This window comes from Neovison vison, chromosome 6 (assembly GCF_020171115.1).
Source record: "Neovison vison isolate M4711 chromosome 6, ASM_NN_V1, whole genome shotgun sequence".
Taxonomy (NCBI): domain Eukaryota; kingdom Metazoa; phylum Chordata; class Mammalia; order Carnivora; family Mustelidae; genus Neogale; species Neogale vison.
This window is the reverse complement of record NC_058096.1, coordinates 158,712,621-158,733,581: the sequence shown is the minus strand read 5'-3', so window position 1 is coordinate 158,733,581 and position 20,961 is coordinate 158,712,621. Positions and strand designations below refer to the sequence as shown.

Genomic DNA, 20,961 nt, shown 5'->3' with positions numbered 1-20,961 from the left:
CGCGCGCGCGCGCGCGAGGCGGGGCTGCAGGACCCCTCAGCCGCGGCCCCCACCCCTCCCCCCACCCCCAGCCTCCCGGCGGCTGCCGCTCAGCCCCGCCCCGCCCCGCCCCGCCGCCCCGCCTCCCCCGCGGCCAGCAAGCGCTCCCGAGCCGCCGGTCCGCTGCCGGCTGCCAGTCCCGCCAGTGCGCTGGCCGGCGAGGGGCGGCGGGAGTGCGGGACGGGCGTGCGCACAGGCGGAGTCCCGGGAGGGCGCGTGGGCGGCTGGGAGAGGATGGGAATCCCTGGGACCCGCGGCTGAGTTAGCCCGAGCGGCGGGAAGGCCAGCCTCGCTGTTCCACCGGGAGCCCAACACCGTTCCCGCGCCGCCAGGATGATCCCCCCGAGCGGCGCCCGCGAGGACGGCGTGGACGGGCTGCCCAAGGAGGCGCCGAGCGCCGAGCAGCCGCCCTCTCCTGCATCCACCAGCAGCCAGGAATCCAAGGTACCGCGCACACTTGCCCCAAGAGAACATGAACTCACTCTCCTGCCCTCTCGGTCCGCCTTCGTTTCCCTGGAACCGGCGTCGACGCCGGCGGGAGACGTACCCTTAGTACTCTCAGGGCTCCCCTGAGACTAGAATGTCGGGCAGGACTTGCTGTAACGCTGCTGGACCACGTCGCGTGGACCCAGCCTCCTGCCCACGCAGACCCGAGGCTGCGCTGGCTTCTCCCCGCAAGCACACGCTGGTTGCTGCGCCCTGACTCCAAGCTCAGAGACCCCTTTCCTGCGTGCTTGGTGGCTTGGTGGTTCTGTGCTTTCAGCCAGCTGGTGCCCAAAGCACGTGGAGGTGTTCTGCTGCTTCTGAAGGATGAAGTATGATAGCGAGGGATTCGCCTTCAGAAAAGCTAGGGCACTTGTGGCCAGTAGAGGGGTGTTTGTGTCACAGGGGTCCCCGAGACTCTGTTTAATTTAAGGGCTCACCCCTAACTTCTAACTTCGGAAAAGCTAAGTGAAAGGAAAAAACCGCGTTCGTGGGAAAGTTGAGGTTCCTCTTGTGGAAGTTAATACTTGGAGAACTTACACTTGCTTTTTATGAGTTACACTAACACACATACACAAAGCCAGCCCCGCAGCACTGTGCCACCGTTCCACTTCCTCTGAAACTCTCGTGGGGGCCAGGCACATGTTTGGAAATCTTGGAAGAGGAGCAAGTAAAATATGGACGTCAGCAGTGACATGTCAAATGGCATCTTAGCCTGGAGTGAAAAACCTAAGATGGAGTTTGTGGTTATATGGATTTCTTTAAGTGCAGGGTTCCTGGTTCTTTATACAGATCTCCTTGTGAATTCCCCAGGCATCTTTGGAATTCTGGGCGGTTCCTGTATAGGAGTGAAGGGAAAGGGGTATGCCGGTTTGGAGGGCAGGGCAGATGGGACCAAAACAAGTCCCATCCCTCTCTCCCTTTAGGTACATCCCTAAAAGCCATTGACAAATCTGCAGGATCAAAATCACAGCCAAGTGGCTCTTGGTTTAAGTGCTGCTGGGCACTATACACATCTCAGCCTCTGGAAGTTAGCCACCGAAGAGAGCTTTGCATTATCTTTATCTTTTTTTCCCCCTGATAAATGTCTGATCTGGAGCATGTGTGTGTCAACTTTTCTAAAACTCGGTTGGAAATAGAGGCACAAGACCCTCCTTCCAACGTCACTGTGAAGAATAGATAAAACGACCCATTGCAGTGTAAAGACTCAATCTGTGTTTATCCTTTTCCTTCCTGGTGATCCCAGGGGCTCCACCCCACTACAGATACCCTTTCCAAAGCTGTTTCATAACCTGCACACACATACTTACCACCTCTCTTTTGACTGGAAGTTTCTGGGTGTCTCATGATTGTCTATCATTGACCATCAGCCACCCAAGGGGTATGGGTTAGGGGCCATTTCAAAGATGGTCTCATAGACTGTAAATGAATGCAGCAAAACTCAAGAGTGAAACCGGTACTAAACTTTTTGAATCAGGCCTGTTGCTCTGCAGTAGGTGTGTTCTGGAAGGGGCTTAGCATTTGCGTACACCACGGCATGGTTTAAACACACTATATGGGTTTGCTATTTATAGATATCCTGATACAAATTCTTTGGCAGAGTAAAAACTACATATGTAATACCCATAATTATCCACTGATTTCTCTGACTAGGCTTTCAAATTTGTACATGCCAATTTTTCTCCAAGTGGGCTACACACCTGAAGGGCATGTATATGTTCTGAAATTTGTCCTGGCTTCGGTGTTCTTAATCAGTGGAGATGGCTCAGGGGTGACAGGGGATGGGCCATGAACGCCAAGAAATTGAATGCAAAATAGTGTGCCCGAATGTGAATTTTTATGGTGTGGCACTGGTGATGTTCTCAAAGGGGTCCAACCCCCTCAAAAAAAGCTTAGCTGCTGGCATTTAGGAACACGTGGTAAGGGGGCTGGAGGGCATGAAACAGGAGCAGAAGAAGGTTCTATTTATTCTTCACCAGGGTTGCCAGATCTGAAAGTTCACTGCCATTTATAGGGATTTTCTGCCCTGAAGATGAGAGCGTAGAAAGGAAAGCATGAACAAGGTAATAGTCGTTTCACCTCGCTCTGATCGGACAGTCAGTTTATGAACCTTCCACATGGGTTAGGCCTCTCTGGGCATTAAACTTTTTCAAGAAAGATTTTTAAAATTACCTTCTAAAAGACTTTTCTTCTCTGATTATAAGGGTAGCAAAATATTCTTTGTAGAAAATTGAAAAGCCCAGATAAAAATAAAGGAAAAAGAAATAACCCATTGGCTCACAATCCAAGGCAGCTACTGATAACATTTTGATCTATATCGTACATCTTTTTTTTTTAAGATCTATTTTTATATTTACACAGTTGAAAGAACTCTGGTCAGCATCTACTGAATGTGTACTCTATGTCAGGTACAACTTGATTCTTCACAATAACCCTATGAGGGAGATTGCCTGTTTCTTTGATTTTATGAATAAGGAAGCAGAAGCTCAGAAAGGTTGGACGACTTGCCCAAGATCATACAGCTAGCTGAGTGACACAACCAGGGCAGAGTGCTGGGCAGCAGAGCTATGGAGCCCAGCCCCCCCACCACATCTATCCGTCATGCTGTGTACTCTTTCACTTGCTCCTCGTTCCCATCATATCCTAACCACATAGCTCCCACGCCACTCAAAGTCATTTACAGCAGTATTTTCGTCTTCTCTTAAGAAATCTTTGAAACGAATTGAGCTGCATGTGAAATGATTAAAGACCGATTTTTGTTGCGCTCTCTGGTTTGGTTTTGCTACTCTTCCTCCAAAAACAGACTTATGGAGATAATTAAATGTAATGTCACAGAAATATCTGGAAAAGGAGACCAGAATAAACCCTTTAGAACAGAGAGTCCATTAGGAGTGGAAGAGGATGGTTCCGTGCCCTGAGCCCGTAGCATGTTTCTGGAAGTCCATTTCCTTTTCAGGTTCTTTGGAATGCAACATCATAGCTTAATGGAGTTGGAAACACGAGCCATCATCTGCTTGGAGAATTTTTTAAATCAGGGATAATTTTTGTTGTGTAAATTTATTTTAGTATGGAAAATTTCAACAGGCACGAAAGTAGAGGAAACAGTATAAAGAACTGTCGTGGAACTAATTACCTGCCTTCCCCAGTGACCAATTCTTGGGTGATCTTGTTGCATCTGTTATTTCCGTTACCACCACCATCCCTCCCCAGATATACTGGATCATTTGAAAGCAAATTCCAGGCATTGTTCATTTCATCCAGAAATATTTCAGGTTACCTCTCTAAAAGATAAGGGCTTTTTTAGTGAGCATGACTGCAGTTCCCTTATCACATGTACCAGGTGTTTTCATAAAGGGTTAGTGTGTTCTTTGGGGGTCCACAAACGGTCTTTGGAAGATGCATGCACAACCAGAATCCGCATTCATAATTGTGCAGTTATGCATAGAGGTCCATCACCTGGGGAAAGGATCCACAGCTTGTAGGAGATCAGTCAAGTACCTAGAGCCCTCAAAGTTTGCTGAAATGTCTTCTCTTTTCTCTCTTGAGGAAATCAAAGCCAAGAGAGAGACAACGACTTGCCTAAAATCACACAGATTGTTAGTGTTGTTTAAGAACACTCTTTTGGGGTGCCTGGGTGGGTCAGTGGGTTAAAGCCTCTGCCTTCTGCTCAGGTCATGATCCCAGTGTCCTGGAATCGAGCCCCGCATAGGGCTCTCTGCTCAGCAGGGAGCCTGCTTCCCTTCCTCTCTCTCTCTCTGCCTGCCTCTCTGCCTCCTTGTGATCTCTCTCTGTCAAATAAATAAATAAAATCTTTAAAAAAAAAAAAAAAAAAAAAGAACACTCTCTTGGACCTTGGATACCCCAGGACAATACAGTTTCCTCAGAGCATATGCCTGTGAACCGAAGTAGTAATGTGGTTTATGTGGTTTTCTTTTTCATAAAATTAGTTGAAGTGAAAGTATGTGAAAACCACTGATGAACCTCACCCCTCTATCTTTCCACTAACTGTTCCAGAAAGACCACAACCTGATTTGTTTTTTAAGTATAGCGACTGTTGAATACTAAGAAAAATGTCATGTTTCAGCATCCCTTATTTCAATGAATATCCCTTCTCCTACTGACTTACTGACAGCATAGAACTCTAACTAAGGTCTAATAGGAAGGTTTTGTGTGGATACCCTTTGACATTGCTTATATGACCCAAGATGCTGTGGAGAGATTATAGGTTTCCAGGCCAAACAGAGAAGAATTGAGATCTTTTCTTATTAGTTGCCCTATGACTCTGGGCCAGTTGTCTAGTCTCACTGAGTCTCAGATTCCTAATCTCTAGAATGGGGATGCTAATACCCAGTTGACATGGGTTTTTTGTAAAGCCTATAACCTAGTATATCATAAGCATATATGAGCATATAACGTTATTTACTTTCCCTTCCTGCTTCACATTAGATGGCTTCTATTCCTAGTCAACCCCACATGTCATCACTGGAATCATTTCAGTAACCAAAACTGATGTTCCAGTAGTATAACTGGATTCGCCTCCTTTTGGACTTTACTTGTGCTGTTGAGCACAAGTTTTCGCCTTAGCTGTTTTGCACTCCCAACGAAGATAAGCCATTGATTTACCAGCCTATGGCTTCAATTTTGGAAGAGGGATATAAGCCACCCCATAGCCCATAGGAGCCATGGACCAAGGAGTCCCCTCCTTCCTTCTAACCACAATACGTGAAGGAATAATTTGTAATTAGTCTCTCTTCTTCCCCTTCCTATTTACCATTCAGTCCAAAGGAATAGCTCTGGCAATAGTGACCAGCTGTTGACTTCCATGTTACCAAATAATCTTAAGCATTTCTCAGACGCAGCTGGTTTTACAACAGTAGCTATGTCCTTACTGAGTTATTGTCATAATCATAAAAATAACAAGTATTCACTGTAGAAAACTGGAAGACAAAAATATAAAGAAGAATTTCTTTATCACACAACAACCTGGAGATAAGGATGGTTACGTTTCTTGCTGTATTTCTTTCATTTACATTTCCTTTATGCATGCACACACACCCTTGAAACAAAATTGGAACAGCGTATATACATAAATGCATGTTGTACTTTTTCTTCCACTTGATGTTATGCAGTTTCCTTATACTCTTAGATAATCAATAACATGAATATTCAAAATGGTATAATATTCTACTTTGTTGTTACACCAGATCTATCCCAGAAGTCCCTTCTGACTGCATATTTAGATTCTTTCTTACCGTTTACATATTTTAAAATATTAAAATTTGTCTTGCTACATAAACCTTTTATTATATTTCTGACTAGTTTCATGGGAAGTAGAATAGCTGGGTCCAGATATAAATACTTCTAAGGTCCTTTATTCTCATTGACACAGTGCCCTGAAGAAATATTATACCGTAGCTTTTTACTTCTTAGCAAAGTTTGACTGAAATATGACATCATACCAAAAAAGACACACATTTCAAGATTCCAGCTTAATGAATTTTACAGAATATAAACTTTTTATCTGTCTGAAGCCAATGTTAAATCAAGAAATAGGATGTTACCAGCACCCCAGAATCTCCCTCAGACCCATTTCTATTTCTTCCTTCCCAAAGATAAATAATATCCTGACTTCTAACAACATAAATTAAACTCAGTTATTTGAACTTTATGTAAATGGAGCATATACTGTATATTCTTTTATGCCTGGCTTCTTTCACTTAGTATGTTATTAAAGTAATCTATGCCATTGCAAGTAGCACTAGTTTTCCTTTTTCATTGCTGTATAGCATTCCACTATATGAATAGTTCACTATTGATCTACTCTTCTGACGATGGACATCTGGATTGTTTCTTGGGTTTGGCGGCTATAAGTGGTATTGCTGTGATCATTTTTATGTATATCCTTTGTGGCACATCTTTTGTGTGTATACCTAGGAACAACATTGCTAGGTTGTGGGGCATATATATAGATACTGTCAGCTTTCCAAAGCAGCTGTACCAATTCATACCCCCACTAATGGTTGTTATGCTGTGTTATGTTATGGTTGTTAAGCTTTTCTATGTTCTATTTATGAAATCTTTGCTTACCCCAAAAACATGAAGGTATTCTTCTATATTATTTCCTAGAAATGTTGTTTTGCCTTTCACACATAGATTTATAATCCATTTAGAATCACTGTTTTGGTATGGTGTGAGGTAGGGGTCAAGATTCAGGATTGCACTGCTGCCTTTGCTCTTCTAATAACATATACCACTCAAGAGTGTTTGCTTCTGGGATGCCTGGGTTGCTCAGTCAGTTAAGTGTCTGCCTTTGGCTCAGGTCATGATCCCAATGTCCTGGGATGGAGTCCCAAGGAGTGCTTAGCAGGGAGTCTGCTTCTTCCTCTCCCTCTACCTGCTTCTGCCCCTGCTTATGTGCATGCTTTCTCTTTCTCTCTCTCTCTCTCTCTGACAAATAAATAAATAAAAATCTTTAAAACACACACACGCACACACACAAACACACACACACAAAGAAAGACAGGATGTTTGCTTCTGCAGGTATCCCAGGGCATCACTAGCTGAGAACCTAATTTTATATTACTTTTTCGGTTTGGAGGTTCCCAGACCAAATTGTGTTTTATAAATTTGAGCCTTAAATCTATGTGAAGGCAGATCTGTAATTCTGATCTGTAAATCTGTAAATCTGAATTCTCAGGAAATATGTATATATGTATGTATGTACATATTCTGCTTTATGACTATGTTAAGATTTCTTTATCATGAACCTGAGTTGGTGAGAAATTTGTTTCTAGTTCATTCTTTCCTTCTTTTTCAAGTCTCTATTCTATTTAGGCATCAAAATCCAACCACCCTAGTTTTTTTTAAATTTGTGGTAATATATACATAATTTATTATTTACCATTTTTACCATTTTTAATCGTACATTTCTGTGACATTAAATACATTCTCATTGTTATGCAACTATCACCATCATCCATCTCCAGAACTTTTGCATCTTCCAAAACTGAAACTCTGTCCCCATTGAAGAGTTATTCCCCATCTCCTTTTGCCTCCAACCCCTGACATCACCATTCTACTTTCTGATTCTCTAAATTTGTCTTCTCTAGCTACCTCATCTCAGAAGCATTCCGTGATATTCATCCCTTTGTGATTGGCTTATTTCCCTTAATGTAAATCTTCAAAATTCATTCATGTCTTGGTATGTGTCAGAATTCCCTTCCTTTTGAAAAGCTGAATAATATTCCATCATATAGATATATCACATTTTTTGGAGCTAAGGAATTTTGCTATATTTTCAGTAGGAAATTATTTTATATCATTCATAATTTATTATTTTTTATTTTCTCACTCTCTGAACTTCTTTCCCAGTTACACTAATTCACTTACCATCAAGGGACATTTGGGTTGCTTCCATCTTTTGGCTATTATGAATAGTGCTGTTATGAACTTAGGTATGCAAATGTCGGTTCAAGTCCCTGCTTTTATTTCTCTCAGGTATATGGCATGAAATAGGATTGCTATATTATATGGCAATTCTTTTTAAATTTTTGAGGAATCATCATATTGCTTTCCCCACTGGCTGCACCATTTTAGATACACATCAGCAATAAACAAGGGTTCTAATTTCTCTACATCCTCTCCAACACTTTGTAATTTCTGTTTTTTTGTTTTGTTTTGTTATTGTTTTTATTCAAATGGGTGTTCAGTGGTATCTTATTGTGGTTTTTATTTTGTATTTCCCGAATGATCAATTGAGCATCATTTCATGTGCTTATTGGCCATTGGTATATCTTCTTTGGAGAGATGTCCGTTCAAGGCCTTTTCTCATTTTTTAACCAGATTGCTTGGGTTTTTTGGTTAAGTTGTAGTTTCATAGTCTTTTAAATCAGAACATTTGAAGGACAAAGATATATGGAATTTTTCTTATTGTTTTAATTACATTTATTTACACAAGGATTATTTTTATGTTTTAAAAATATTTGTCTTTTTTCTTTTGCATATTATCTGATCGTATTATCTGTTCTTGTCCATTTTAATAGAACATTCATCCATTTCCTATTGATTTTTTAAAAACTTCTTTATAAATATTAAAACCATGATCTTTCATATATGTTGTTAACCTTTGATCTTTCATATCATAACCATGATCTTTCATATATGTTGTTAACCCACCCTGAAACTTACTTTTTTGATTTTATGACATTTTCAGTATGAAGATTTCTTTTGTCATGTTGTTAGGTGTCTCAGATTTATTTGGCTATAGCTTCTTTTTTCCATTTATATTTAGAAAGGTCTTTGCCACCCTGGAAGCAGATAAATAATAACCTGTTTGTTTCTCTAGATCTTTAATAAATACTTGTTACTTTTATCACCTTAATCCATCTGGCTTTTTTGGTGTTGTGGTATGGGAGAACTCTAATTTTTTTTCCCCAATGATTACTGAGTATTTCTAAAACCATTTATTGAATAATTCATTCTTTTTTCACTGACTTGAAATGTTACACTTATTATGTAATAAATGCTAATATGTACTAGGTTCTCCTTTAGAGTCATCTGTTATATTCTAATTATTTTGCATGTATTACTCTACAGTACTTTGGCATGATTACTATAACCTTTTAATCATTGTAGCTTTTTAATAGATAATTGGTAATACAAGTACCTTCTTGGGAGTTTTATTTATTTAGCTGCACACATTTCTCTTTTTCTATCAAGTTATAAAAATGATATTTTGGAACTAACTGCATGAAACTTTTAAGATCATCTCAGTGAAATCTTTACTAGTAATGGAGTTTCTTATCCAGGAACATAGTATGTATCGTTAGGTATTGACATGCCTTTTATGACACTCATAAACACTTGAGAGTTTTTCTCAAATCCTTTCTGCCCGATTCTATGTTAGCTATTGTCTGGGTGTTTTATACTCTGGGTTGCACTTATAAACCGTCTCTTTTATATTTTCTGATTGCTGAGAGCTGATATACAGGACATTTGTTTTATATTAATTTTATAACCTAAGATCTTTCACATTCCATTTCTTATTCATCAGTAAAGAAATACAGTCTTGCTTAGTGGCTCAAAGCATGGGCTCTGGAGTCAAAAATAGCTGTGTTCACATCCACAGTACCACTCTGGGACACCACTTAATATGCTTCCCTGTCCTTGGTTTTCCTGAGCTTCACTGTTCTTTCTGTAAAGTGAGCATAATAATGCCCTTCTGCAACACTGTCATTAGGATTACATTAATTAGTGGATGCTAAGTGCTTAACACAGTGCCTGGCACATAATAAGTAAATGTGAGCTATCATTACCAGATTATCATAATATCTGCAATAATAATTTCACCTCTCTAAATATAATTCTCATTTTGGGAGGTGGGAGATTAGGGTATGTTTGGAACAGGGGCTTGCTTACTGCACTCCCAAAATACGGTAAATGTTAGTGGAGGTATTGAGCTAATGACTGGCTTACTTTAAATGCCAACACTGTTTTGCCATAAGTGTATGCCTTCTGTAAGTGTGCATTGTACAGTGTTGGATGCTAAGGAGTGGCCTTAGCTCTCTTGTTTATCAACCCATTGTGGAAGCCACTGCAAATTTATACACTCAGCCTGAGAAGCATAACGTGGTGCTTTGCAAAGGAGGTCCTTAAGACCTCCTTCTCTACGAATTTCAGACTTCCCACTCATGTTCACAATTAAGCTGAGACAGTCTTTCTTGTGTTAAGATGGGTAATGTTCTTAGCTTACTGAGAATTTCCATCAGGAATGGATGTGAAATGGTTTCAAATGACTTTGGCAAGTATCAAGGTAATCGTGTGATTTCTTTTCTTTTTTATTTATTTTTTGTCCTTTGGCCTCTTTATGTGATGGATTATATTTATAGATAGCCTAATATTAAACCCTTCTTACATTCCTGGAAAAGATCCTACTTGGCCATGAGGATTTTCTTTTAATAAACTGCTAGGATTTGATTGCCAATACTTTATTATTTTTTACATGTATATACATAAGGGAGATTATTCTGTAATAGTTACTTTGTGTTCTTGGTCAGATTTTATTTTTAAGGATATGCCAAGTTTTAAAAAAACAATTTGGGAAGATTTCTATAGAAGCTTTCATTTGTTTTGTTTTTGTTTTTTCCATGGAGCAATTTGTAGAACCCAGATCCCCTCTTTTAATGTTTGGTGGGGGGGAACCTCCAATAATATCTAGACCTAACACCTGTTTAAAAATAAATTTTGAGAACATTTCTTCGATTTTATTATTCTATTCTTTTTTTAACGAATTGGCATGATTCAGATTTGTTAATTTGTATTTTTCCATAAAATTATTCATTTCCTTTAAATCTTACTAACATTTATAATAACATGGGTTATTATAAAACAGCTCCAGACCTTCCTTCAGTCTCTTCCCATTCTCGCTTTCTCTAGTGGGGTCCCATGTGTGCACACCCCGTTTTGTAGTTCTCTGTATTTGTATAGCATTAGTCCCTTAGATCTGGGAATCAGAAGAGTTAAACACCAGTGCTCTCCCCCTTAAATCTCTCACTCCATTGATTCCCCTCCTACTGCTGGAACAATTCCTCTCTGGTCCTTTGGGCTATCACTTTCTCCTCCAGTGGTCACTCAAATGTTGGTCTTCTCCAGCCTCCTAGTGTCAGCCCTCAGCTCTTGTCACTCTCCATAATCTCTCTACATCTCTACTGGGACATGTTACCTATTTTGATTTTCACCCACCAGCCGACAACTTCCGAATCTGAATCCAACACAAATCTGAACTCTAGACTGATCTTTCCAGCTGCTTTTTGGACCGCCTGACTTGAGGTCGTCCATGCCTTTTAAATTCAGCCTATTCTCAACCAAACCCATCATGCTTTCTCAACTCAAGTGCCAATCCAGGTCTTCATATGTTCTCATCCATTGGTGAACAAAATCCCTCAAGTCAACTGAGCCAGAAGTTATCCTTGATGACCCCCGGGGGGCCAGAGCAGAGAGGTGGCTTGGCAGCAGGTGGACGAGGGACAAAATGTCTGTCAGCCCCCGGAGGGTGCTTCGCTGATCTGAAAATGCATCTTGCCCATGCTGCCTTTTGGTAATAGCCCCATAGCTGATGTTCCAGTTTGCATGTTTTCCTCAGGTCTGTGACCTGAACAGCTGTGACCACAGCATAGACGACTGAGTTCAGACACAAAAGAAGGGGGCAAGAGGAGGGATCCAGAACACCCTGAGCTCCCAGGAATGCCACCATTTTTGCCCTCAAAACCAACATGAGGGAAAGTAATAAAAAGAGATACTAGAAATCCATGTGCCCCTGGAAGGGCCTCCCCTCCATCTCCAACACTCTCAGTTTTATCAGAACAGGGCAACATGGAGAACTTGGAAAAGAATCCCAGCAACCCACTTCCCCAGTAATGTTGGTCACCAAAAGAAGCACAAGATGGCGGAACCCTGTCCTCTCACAGCGCACCCTCCACACAAGTCTGCACATCTGCTAATCCAGCCTGTCTGCCACCCTCCCCAGGGTCAGCATTCCCATTTCTACCCTCTGCAGCTCACTCTTCAGCAAAATCTCGGGCAGTGGCTCTTGTCTTCTTCCCTGGGCCTGATAGTTGGGGAGGCACCCTCAGTACTGCTTCCAGATTCTGTCTCTCCTCCTCTGAAACTCACAGTTTTAAAATCCATGTGCTCAGGCTCCTCCTCCCACCACCAGCATCCCCAGTCAGCTGCCAACCCCAGTGGGTCTCTCTGTTCCCTACCATGACAGAGCCATGCCCTCTCTCGCTCATTCCAACATCACTCCTACTCTGATTTTTGGTGACATTCATACACTGCAGATGACTCTGCTAAATACCCTGGCTTCTGTAGCCCTTAAGCTTTTCTCCTCCTAAGGTCTTGTCTTCCATTTTCTTGCACATCACCACCCACTTCCATGATCCTTCCCAGGACTTTGTCTGAGTAGTGGTTGTATCATCTCCAGAATCTCCCTTGTAAGCTTCCCATTCTGGGACCACCATCTGGCATCTTTCTATCTGATTCTTTCTGACCCCTCTATTCCAAGAATATTTCAACTGCACCCGAATATAAAATCCATTAACTGGGGAGCATACCACCTTTCCTTGTCCCCCCACCCACATTAGGTTCTCAGATTCCTTTTTGTCATGATTGTATTTCCTCCCTTGCAAACACCCCAAACTCCCTTGCCCTTCTGTGCCTTTGTTCAGAATCACCTAGAGAAACCTTAGCTCTGCATGAAGGCAGTTTCCCATCTACTCCATTCCCACACTTCTGGAGAAAGTAGAGAAGACAGATAATAAACAAGGTGAAAACATATATATATATATTTCAGGCAGTGATAAAGCCACTTAGAGGAGAACAGTGTGGAAGCAGGGAGCATGAGGAGCTATTTTACTTCTGTGATCAAGGAAGTATTCTATGAAAAAGTGACTTGAGTCAGAGACTGGAATGGAGTAAGGGAGAAACTGTCATTTCAAGATTGAAGATAAGAAGGGAGTAGGGGGAATATTTTGGCAAAGCCCCAAAGTGGAAATAAGTTTACATTGCTGAGGAGCAACAAGAAATACTCAGTGCTTGTTGAGTGTTGAGTCCAGAAAGTGAGACTTACCTCTGAAGAGTCCAAGCACTAGAACTGTGCCATCCAGCCATTAACTATGTGTGTCTACTTAAGTTTATATTTATTAAAATTTAAAGTTTAGTTTCTTGGTTATACTAGCCACATTTCAAGTACTTATAATCATCTGTGGCTAGTGGTTACTACATTAAACACCATAGACCATTATTCTCATTGTAGAACAGTCTTGGACAGCACCAGCTAAACCCTATGGACTTTCCATGGCGGTGCTAAGGAATCTGGATTTTGCTCTAAGTCTGAGAGGCCACCACTTAAGAAAGTCCAGGAGGAAATGGATCTGGACAGTACATAGTTTACATTTTACCAAGATTTCTGTGGCTACTCCCTATAGTAGAACCACAGCATATCAAGAATTGAAGTAAGGAGGCCAGTTAGAAAGCTGTGGTGGTCCAGATTAGGGAGAATGGTGTGTTAGACCAGGTATTAGTTGGTGAAATAGTTAAGGAGTGATGAGTTTCAGGATATATTTTGAAGTAGAATCCATGAGATTTGCTATGAATACAACAACAAGGTATGAGGGAGAAAGAAGAACCAGCGGTGCTTCCTAAAAAGTGAGAAGGGAGGAGCACAACATTTTATGATCTGCAAACGTGACTGGGTAGTAGTCACAGTAAACTTCAAAAATATGGGGCATGAATTTAATCTTGTGGATGACCTTTCAAAGATGGAGGCAATATGATTGGCTTGACTGATTCTGCATACAGGGATTTTGATGGGGTCAGATTAACATCTTAGAAGCAGGGCAGAGGGAATCAGATTTGAAGAGTGAAGATGAGAGGCGCCATTAACGTTGCCTCAGTAAAGTGAAAGATGGATTGGCATGGAGAGAACCTAAACCAGGGAGATGGGCAGTCTAGGCCTGAGAAAATGCAGAGGATAAATAGGAAAGAAGAGGAAAGAGCAAGAATGGGAGGACTTTCAAAGTCAAGGGAAAGTGCCTGGTTGCTCCAGAGAGAGCTGTCTTCACAGAGCTTGCACGGGGTTGGAGGCTGGTTGAGGCTCTGACAGTCAGAGACTCAACAGTCAGAACAAATAGGCAGAATAATTGAGTAACAGTTCCACAATCAGAGCCAGAAACATGGAGATGGGGAGCATCCCAAAGTGTGGGATTAGCAGGCAAGAGAGCATAGAGCTGATGCTAGCAGTGAAGAAAATCAGACGCAGGATGGAATGAGGTCCAGAGTCATTGAGAATCAAGATTGTGAACCTCACTGCTTCACTGAAGCTCCCCTCTGGTGCCTGGGCCATGGAGGATATCAGACAACCATCAGTTGTGAAGTTGGGTGTTAGTCACCATGATCTACATTCATATCTCATCATGTGACAAGACGATCACCACAGTATACAATGGAATATGACTCAGCCATCAGAAAGGATGAATATCCACCATTTGCATCGACGTGGATGGAACTGGAGGAGATTATGCTGAGTGAAACAAGTCAAGCAGAAAAAGACAATTATCATATGGTTTCATTCATATGTAGAATATAAGGAACAGCATGGAGGACCACAGGGGAAGGGAGGGAAAACTGAAGGGGGGGAAATTAGAGGGGGAGAGGAACCATGAGAGACTTTGGACTCCGGGAAACAATCTGAGGGTTTCAGAGGGGAGGAGAGGGGGTTGGGTGAGCCCGGTGGGTATTGAGGAGGTTACGTGTTGTAATGAGCACTGGGTACTATCCAGAAATAATGAATCATGAAACACTACATCAAAAACTAATGATGTACTAAATGGTGACTAACATAACATTAAAAAAAAAAAAAAAAGGATACAACAAAGGCCAGAGTCATCCAACAAGAAAATACTTTGATTTTTGACTTCCATAAGCATGGGCCATCTCACTATAAAACTAAAAGCCAGGTGAGGGGCAAGGAGATAGACCTTGTATTCGAGAAATTTCCTTCAGTCAGGGAGTCTTTCTGGTAAATAATCGTTATTATCTCTGGAATAGAAAAATCTCCCTGATTATAGTTTCAGCAGAAGCCTATTTCTACCCTTCCCCATTAATCTTACCTCTAAAAGCTCAGTGGATGTCTCCACCCTGAAGTTGAATAAGATTAGCAAGATTTTTAGACTGGTTTCTTCATCATCTTTTTAGAAGATATGAAACCAAAATTTCTTCAAGTGGGGTACAGGTGACATAGATATATGTACAGAAGCCAATTATAAATTGTATCTCTGCTCATTGAATGAAATTTGAGATGAAGTTTCTTGGAAAAAGAGCACCAAAAAATCCCATGATACACATCCAATCTTGTAAATTCTATTTCCTATTGAAAAAGGCTAGAGATGACTTTCTGATAACATTACTACTGTTATGCAAAGTTAGTTACTACTTTTTGTTCCAGAAACATTTTCTTGGAGCTCCATATTTTGGGAGAAGTGTGTGTTCCTTCCATCTCAAAGCAGCACCAGGAAATCTTAACCAGGCATGGACGCTCAGAAAAAGAGTCATCCTGGAGAGTCAAGCCTTCCTTATAACAGAGAACATGTCCTCTGATGTGCCAAGCATTTCCCAGTTGAGAATTTTGCTTGCAAATCTTTCCGTAATCTGGTTCACATTTCCCTGCTTTCAAAAGGAGAATATGACACATGAAATTTCATTCACATAGAACGGAGCTGCAAATGCTTTGTAAATTTCAAAGCAATTATATTGTTTTTGCAATTTACTTTGCCTAATTACTCAGGATTACCATTTTAAACAGCAGCTATTGAACTTTATGCAGATAGCAGAGGTTTTTTTCCTTGTACCAACAACTCCACACTGCTGTGCTCTCCTGGATCTTGTGTCTAATTCTAACATTTTTCTAACTCTTCCTTCAACAAGACCATTTCTCTCTGCAGACTACTTTGAGGCTTTTAACGTGCTTCTTCTAATTTGCTTTTGTATTAGAAGCTAAATCATCAAACTAGTTGGAATCACATTTTCCTTAGAATGGAAACTGAACCTAGTGGACTACCAGGGAAGTAAATAAAGGGTTTTTAATTTTTAGGGTTTTTTGTTTTTGTTTTGTTTTTGCTTTTTACTTAGTGATTGGTCTGGAAGTTCATCAGGCTTTGCTTACATATCCAGGTTCTTGGCTACACTTTCTCTAAGTCAGTTGCAGAATTTCTAATATGTTTGCTCTTTCTGAATCCTTGTTCAAAGGGCAAACTGGTATCCATTTGTTTCATCAACACATTTTTACTGGATACTTTGTATGTTGGTCAATTTCTCTGTGATTGTCCTTGGTGGGTGTCCTTGGTGGACCCGATATTCCAGTTAAAACATTTGGAAAGATAAATTCCTAAATATAAGGTTTCATTATTGTCAATTTCTTTGGAATGGATTTTTTCTAACTTCTATAATGGAATGTATCCCTTCTATTCAGCTATATAGCCTATAAGTGACATGATCAAGATAAATATTCCATGAATAAGTTACATGAGGCAAAAGCAAAAGAGCAAAAAGAAAAAACATCCAGCTTACAAAATTTAAACATGCAGTTATGGTTCTTCTGATGAATATAAGGAGGAACACACTATAAATTCAGGAGGCTTCATGTCAGATCACGACTCAGCCCACTGGAGCCCCTCAAACCATTGACTGTGCGGATTCTTGCTGTGAATGATCTTTTTTCCAGAAGGAATAACTTCAGTCTAGTTCTAGAATTTCATGGCTTTTATGAACTTGTCTGAGAAAGCAGTGCACACTATTTCATATGTTACTGACTTGTTCGTCAAAGTTCTTTGGCAAAGTTGGCAAAGTTCTTTTCATAGACTGCTGATAGGATGACTTTGGCAGAGAGAAGGAAAAAAAAAAAAACCTAATTTCATAAATCATAGGGTCAAAGATGGCAGACATTTTAAACTTATAAGTCAGGAACCAAGAACAAAATGCCAGGACCTCCAGCTTCATGGCAGGACAATTCCTTTTTTTTTTTTTTTTTAAGATTTTTATTTATTTATTTGACAGACAGATCACAAGTAGGCAGAGAGGCAGGCAGAGAGAGAGGAGGAAGCAGGCTCCCCACTGAGCGGAGAGCCCGATGCGGGGCTCGATGCCAGGACCCTGGGATCATGACCTGAGCTGAAGGCAGAGGCTTTAACCCACTGAGCCACCCAGGTGCCCCAGGACAATTCCTTATTCTTAATTGGACCTTCACTTGTAAGTTTGGTGACAACCCATTTGGACAGCAACACAGGGAGCCTAAATCTCTTTAGAGTCTTAAAGCCCATGCATCTGGCTCCCAGGCTCTGGGCAGCAGCTGTGAGACGGACAGAGGTCCATTAGAAGACATGGCTTTCTCTTCCCAATGGTGAGACTCACCATCTTGGACCAGCTCAGAGGAAGCCTGCTTCCAGCTCATACAGTTGCTGTAGCTGCTGAAGTTACCAAGTTTCTATCTTTTTCATTATTCCTGTAACTTTTACCATAATTTGGGGTCTCCAAAAGATCCATGAGGTTCAGAAGCATGTAATTTGTTGTTTTTATTTCTTTTTTAGGGGGGTGACACAGAGGGAGAGGGAGAGAGAGAATCTTAAGCAGGCTCCACGCCCAAGGCAAAGCCCAATACAGGGCTCCATGTCATGCCCCCGAGATCACAACCTGAGCTGAAATCAAGAGATGATTGCTCAACTGATGGAGCCCCCCAGAAGCATGTAATTTATTGAGGCACGCTCTCAGGAAAAACCTACAAGGAGAGAGGAAACAGGAAAGGGCAGAAGACAGAGCTGAAGAAGAATGTAGCCTAAAGTGAAGTCTTCCCTGATCCACAGTGGGGCTCTCAAACACAAGAGCTGTCCCTGCTTTTACAGCAATAAGACAGGACTGTTTTACTCAGTATCAGTCAGTCTTTGGCCCAAAGTGAAGGTGGGGGGTGGGTGTGGGTGCTTGCATAGTCTCCCAGGGGAGACAGTTCCCATTAGCTGAGGCCAATTTTCAAAAGAAAGAGCCCTCTGCAAACCAAAGCAGCTGTGAGATGATGGGTGCAGCGGCCCCAGCAGAAAGGACCTGGGTGGGGTACCAATGGCACCTGCCAGCTCAGCTCTCTATCTGTGCAATTTCAGCCAGGGCAGTCATTTCCCTCTTTCATGCTTCATGTAATTAGGAATTTTGCTAACGTTTTTGCTCAAAAAAAGAGTACTGAGTTTGAAAGAAGTCTGATAGACACCCAGTGGAAGCCTATGAGAGATGTTGGCTATGGGAACTCGTTGCTCACTCCCTAATGCAATACGCATCCTGTAGCAGGAGAGTAAGTCAGGGATCTAGGCAGGGATGTGCCCTGATGGAGTCTTGCATGCCATGCCCCAGGAAGAAACCATTTTAAGGTGAGGTATGCCACTTGTTGATATTCTGGTTGGCCAATTTGAAGTGCAGAAATGGCTAGAGGACAGGTGGCCCAGGTGCCTTGCTTCTCCGAGACTACGAGGTCTTATCCTCTAATATGGGCATTCTTTAGCCTTGGGATAAAGACCTCCTGAGAAAATGGCCAATATAGGGTAACCAATTTAAGACTCTGGGAAAGATTTTCATGAAGTTGATTCACACATTGGCAGGTTTGTAGACAAGTTCTTCCAACTGACTTTGAAGTCATGAATGAACTGAAGTCCTACCCAGAATCAGTGCCTGGACAGTCCGCCTGGATGGTGTCTCTAGGTTTAGTGGGTTTGAGCAGCCGCTGTCAGCTCGCTGCCTCACACAGCCCCACACAACATAGGAGCACTCATTCTCAAGTGCTTTGGGCAGGACTGTTTGGGGAGAGGGATAAAGGGAAAGGAGGGGCTTGTTGTGCTTTAAGAGGGGTGTGAGATAACACTCAGGTCTATGGGTGTAAGGCAACACAGTAACTGTGACTGCCCTTTGGAAGCTCTCAAGCTCCAGACCCAGAACCAGACACTGTCTGTTCATCATCTCCTCCCTACAAGGTAGGCGATTTCCCAATTTGATGGATGATAAGTTGCTGGTGTCAAATTCGGGTCATCTGACTCCGTACCTGGGCTACCATGTTTTAGATTCAGATAGACAATAGAGAGGTAAATAGTTACAGAAATAGAAGTATATAAATAGATATTTATCAATTGTAATAGCTGTTCATCTGCTGTCAAATGACCATTTGCCCATGTGTTATATAACTATTTGAGAGTGTTACTGGGTGACTTTGAACCCCAGACCATAGAAAATATAATGTGGAAAGAGCATCCAAGATCATCACAGAAAAATCTGATGATTTTAGGGTTGGGGAGACTGAGGCCCAGAGTGGTTGAATTCTTCTCTCACTTCCACAACAGTCACTACAGCCCAAAGCCACAGAACAGGCCATCTAGGCATTCACATTGGGTTAGGAAGCCTTATGAATACCTCCAAAGAATGCCAGAGAGCAGTGAGTTACAAACATCATGTGCACCAGAGTGACATGAGGAAGGGGGCTATGAAAAAACAGAATACTAGATCCTACGCCCAGAATTTCTGGTGTGGTGGGTCTGGGATAAGGCTCAAGATTTTGCAGTTCAAACGCAGTTCAGGGGGTGCTGACACTGTGAGCACAGAGATGCTCTGAGAACTAGTTCCACTGATGCAACTAGCTACTCCGCATGCTTGTGTACTGTGCTCTACAGACATCACCCTGGCTGTAATTATACAGAGATGTTCTCTTGACTCAAGATGGGCTGCCTGTATGCAAGGTCTCCAGCCATAGCCTCTATCAACCCACAGAGAGCCAGAATTCATTCCGCTGGCAGGAGGGAAGCCCCAGGATCACGTTGGGTTGACCCAGCCTCTCCCAACCTCCCACAGTCACTGTCTCCCTCCCCAGCTGTAAACTTGGATAAAGAAGGCAGAGGGGGGTCACCTGCATAGGACTGAATTTAACCTGAAACCTCCAAATGAGTGCGTTCCTTTTGAAACAAGCAGGGAATCAAACCTCTAAGGTTTCTATCCCTCCATTTTGGAGTCATATTAGCATGTGAAAAACAGTCTCCCTCCCTTCTGGAAATAGAGGAACAGATGGCCCACTGAAGGTTCGTGAAGGAGGCAGGGGAACCTCCCAGCTATGTGTTTCCTTGGCAGGGATTTCGCATCCAAGTCCACGCACAGCATGAGCCTGCCTTTCCCAGCATATTCATAGAGGGGGTGTGTGTGTGTCTGTGTGTGTGTGTCTGTGTGTGTGTTCTTTTATGCTCAAAAAATACTTTTAAAGTCATAAACAAAAAGGTAGTAAGGTGTATCACTTCAGAATCTGACAGAGAGTCGTACCTTCAGAACCTGGACAGAAAAGAACACGTGTGTCGGACCGGAGCTAGAGTCTGAGCTGCTGCAGGGAACCCAAGGCAGCCTGCAGGGACTGCTTCAGGGACGTGGATAGAAAGGGAGCTGGGTGAGGGGCAGCCACAGCTAGGTGCAGGACTCCAGACCTGCTGCCTCTAGGCACCTGCGCAGGTGCTCCCTCTGTCCTCCAGGAGGGCAGCAGGACGGATTCTTCCGTGCATCGTATCACAGCGAGCAAAGCCAGCCACATAACTTGTGGGGTCTAGCGCAAAAATGAAAGCAGGAGCTGCTTGTTCAGACATTATGAAGAATTTTAAGACAGCAACAGGAGAGTACGAAACCCCCCTAAGTGCAGACCCTTCGCGACCACACACTGGCCCTGCAGCAGAGCTTGGCGGGGGCGAGGGAGGGGCACAGACTTTTCCCTAGGACTTGCTGTGCAAGGCCATGCACGCATAGCCTTTCATTTGTCCTCATTTTACAGATGAGGGAACTGCAGATGCCCAGGCTTGGGAAAGGGAACCGGCTGGTCTGGAGGCG

General features: G+C 42.3%; 1 protein-coding gene across 1 annotated transcript in view; it reads left to right on the top strand.

Moving 5' to 3' along the window:
- Positions 1-372: 372 nt before the first annotated feature.
- STAC (SH3 and cysteine rich domain) overlaps positions 373-20,961 on the top strand; it is a 146,533-nt gene continuing 125,944 nt past the window's right edge. Inside the window, exon 1 of the mRNA XM_044252731.1 lies at positions 373-483. Within this exon, the coding sequence (XP_044108666.1) occupies positions 373-483 (111 nt within the window). The remainder of the gene's footprint in view (positions 484-20,961) is intronic.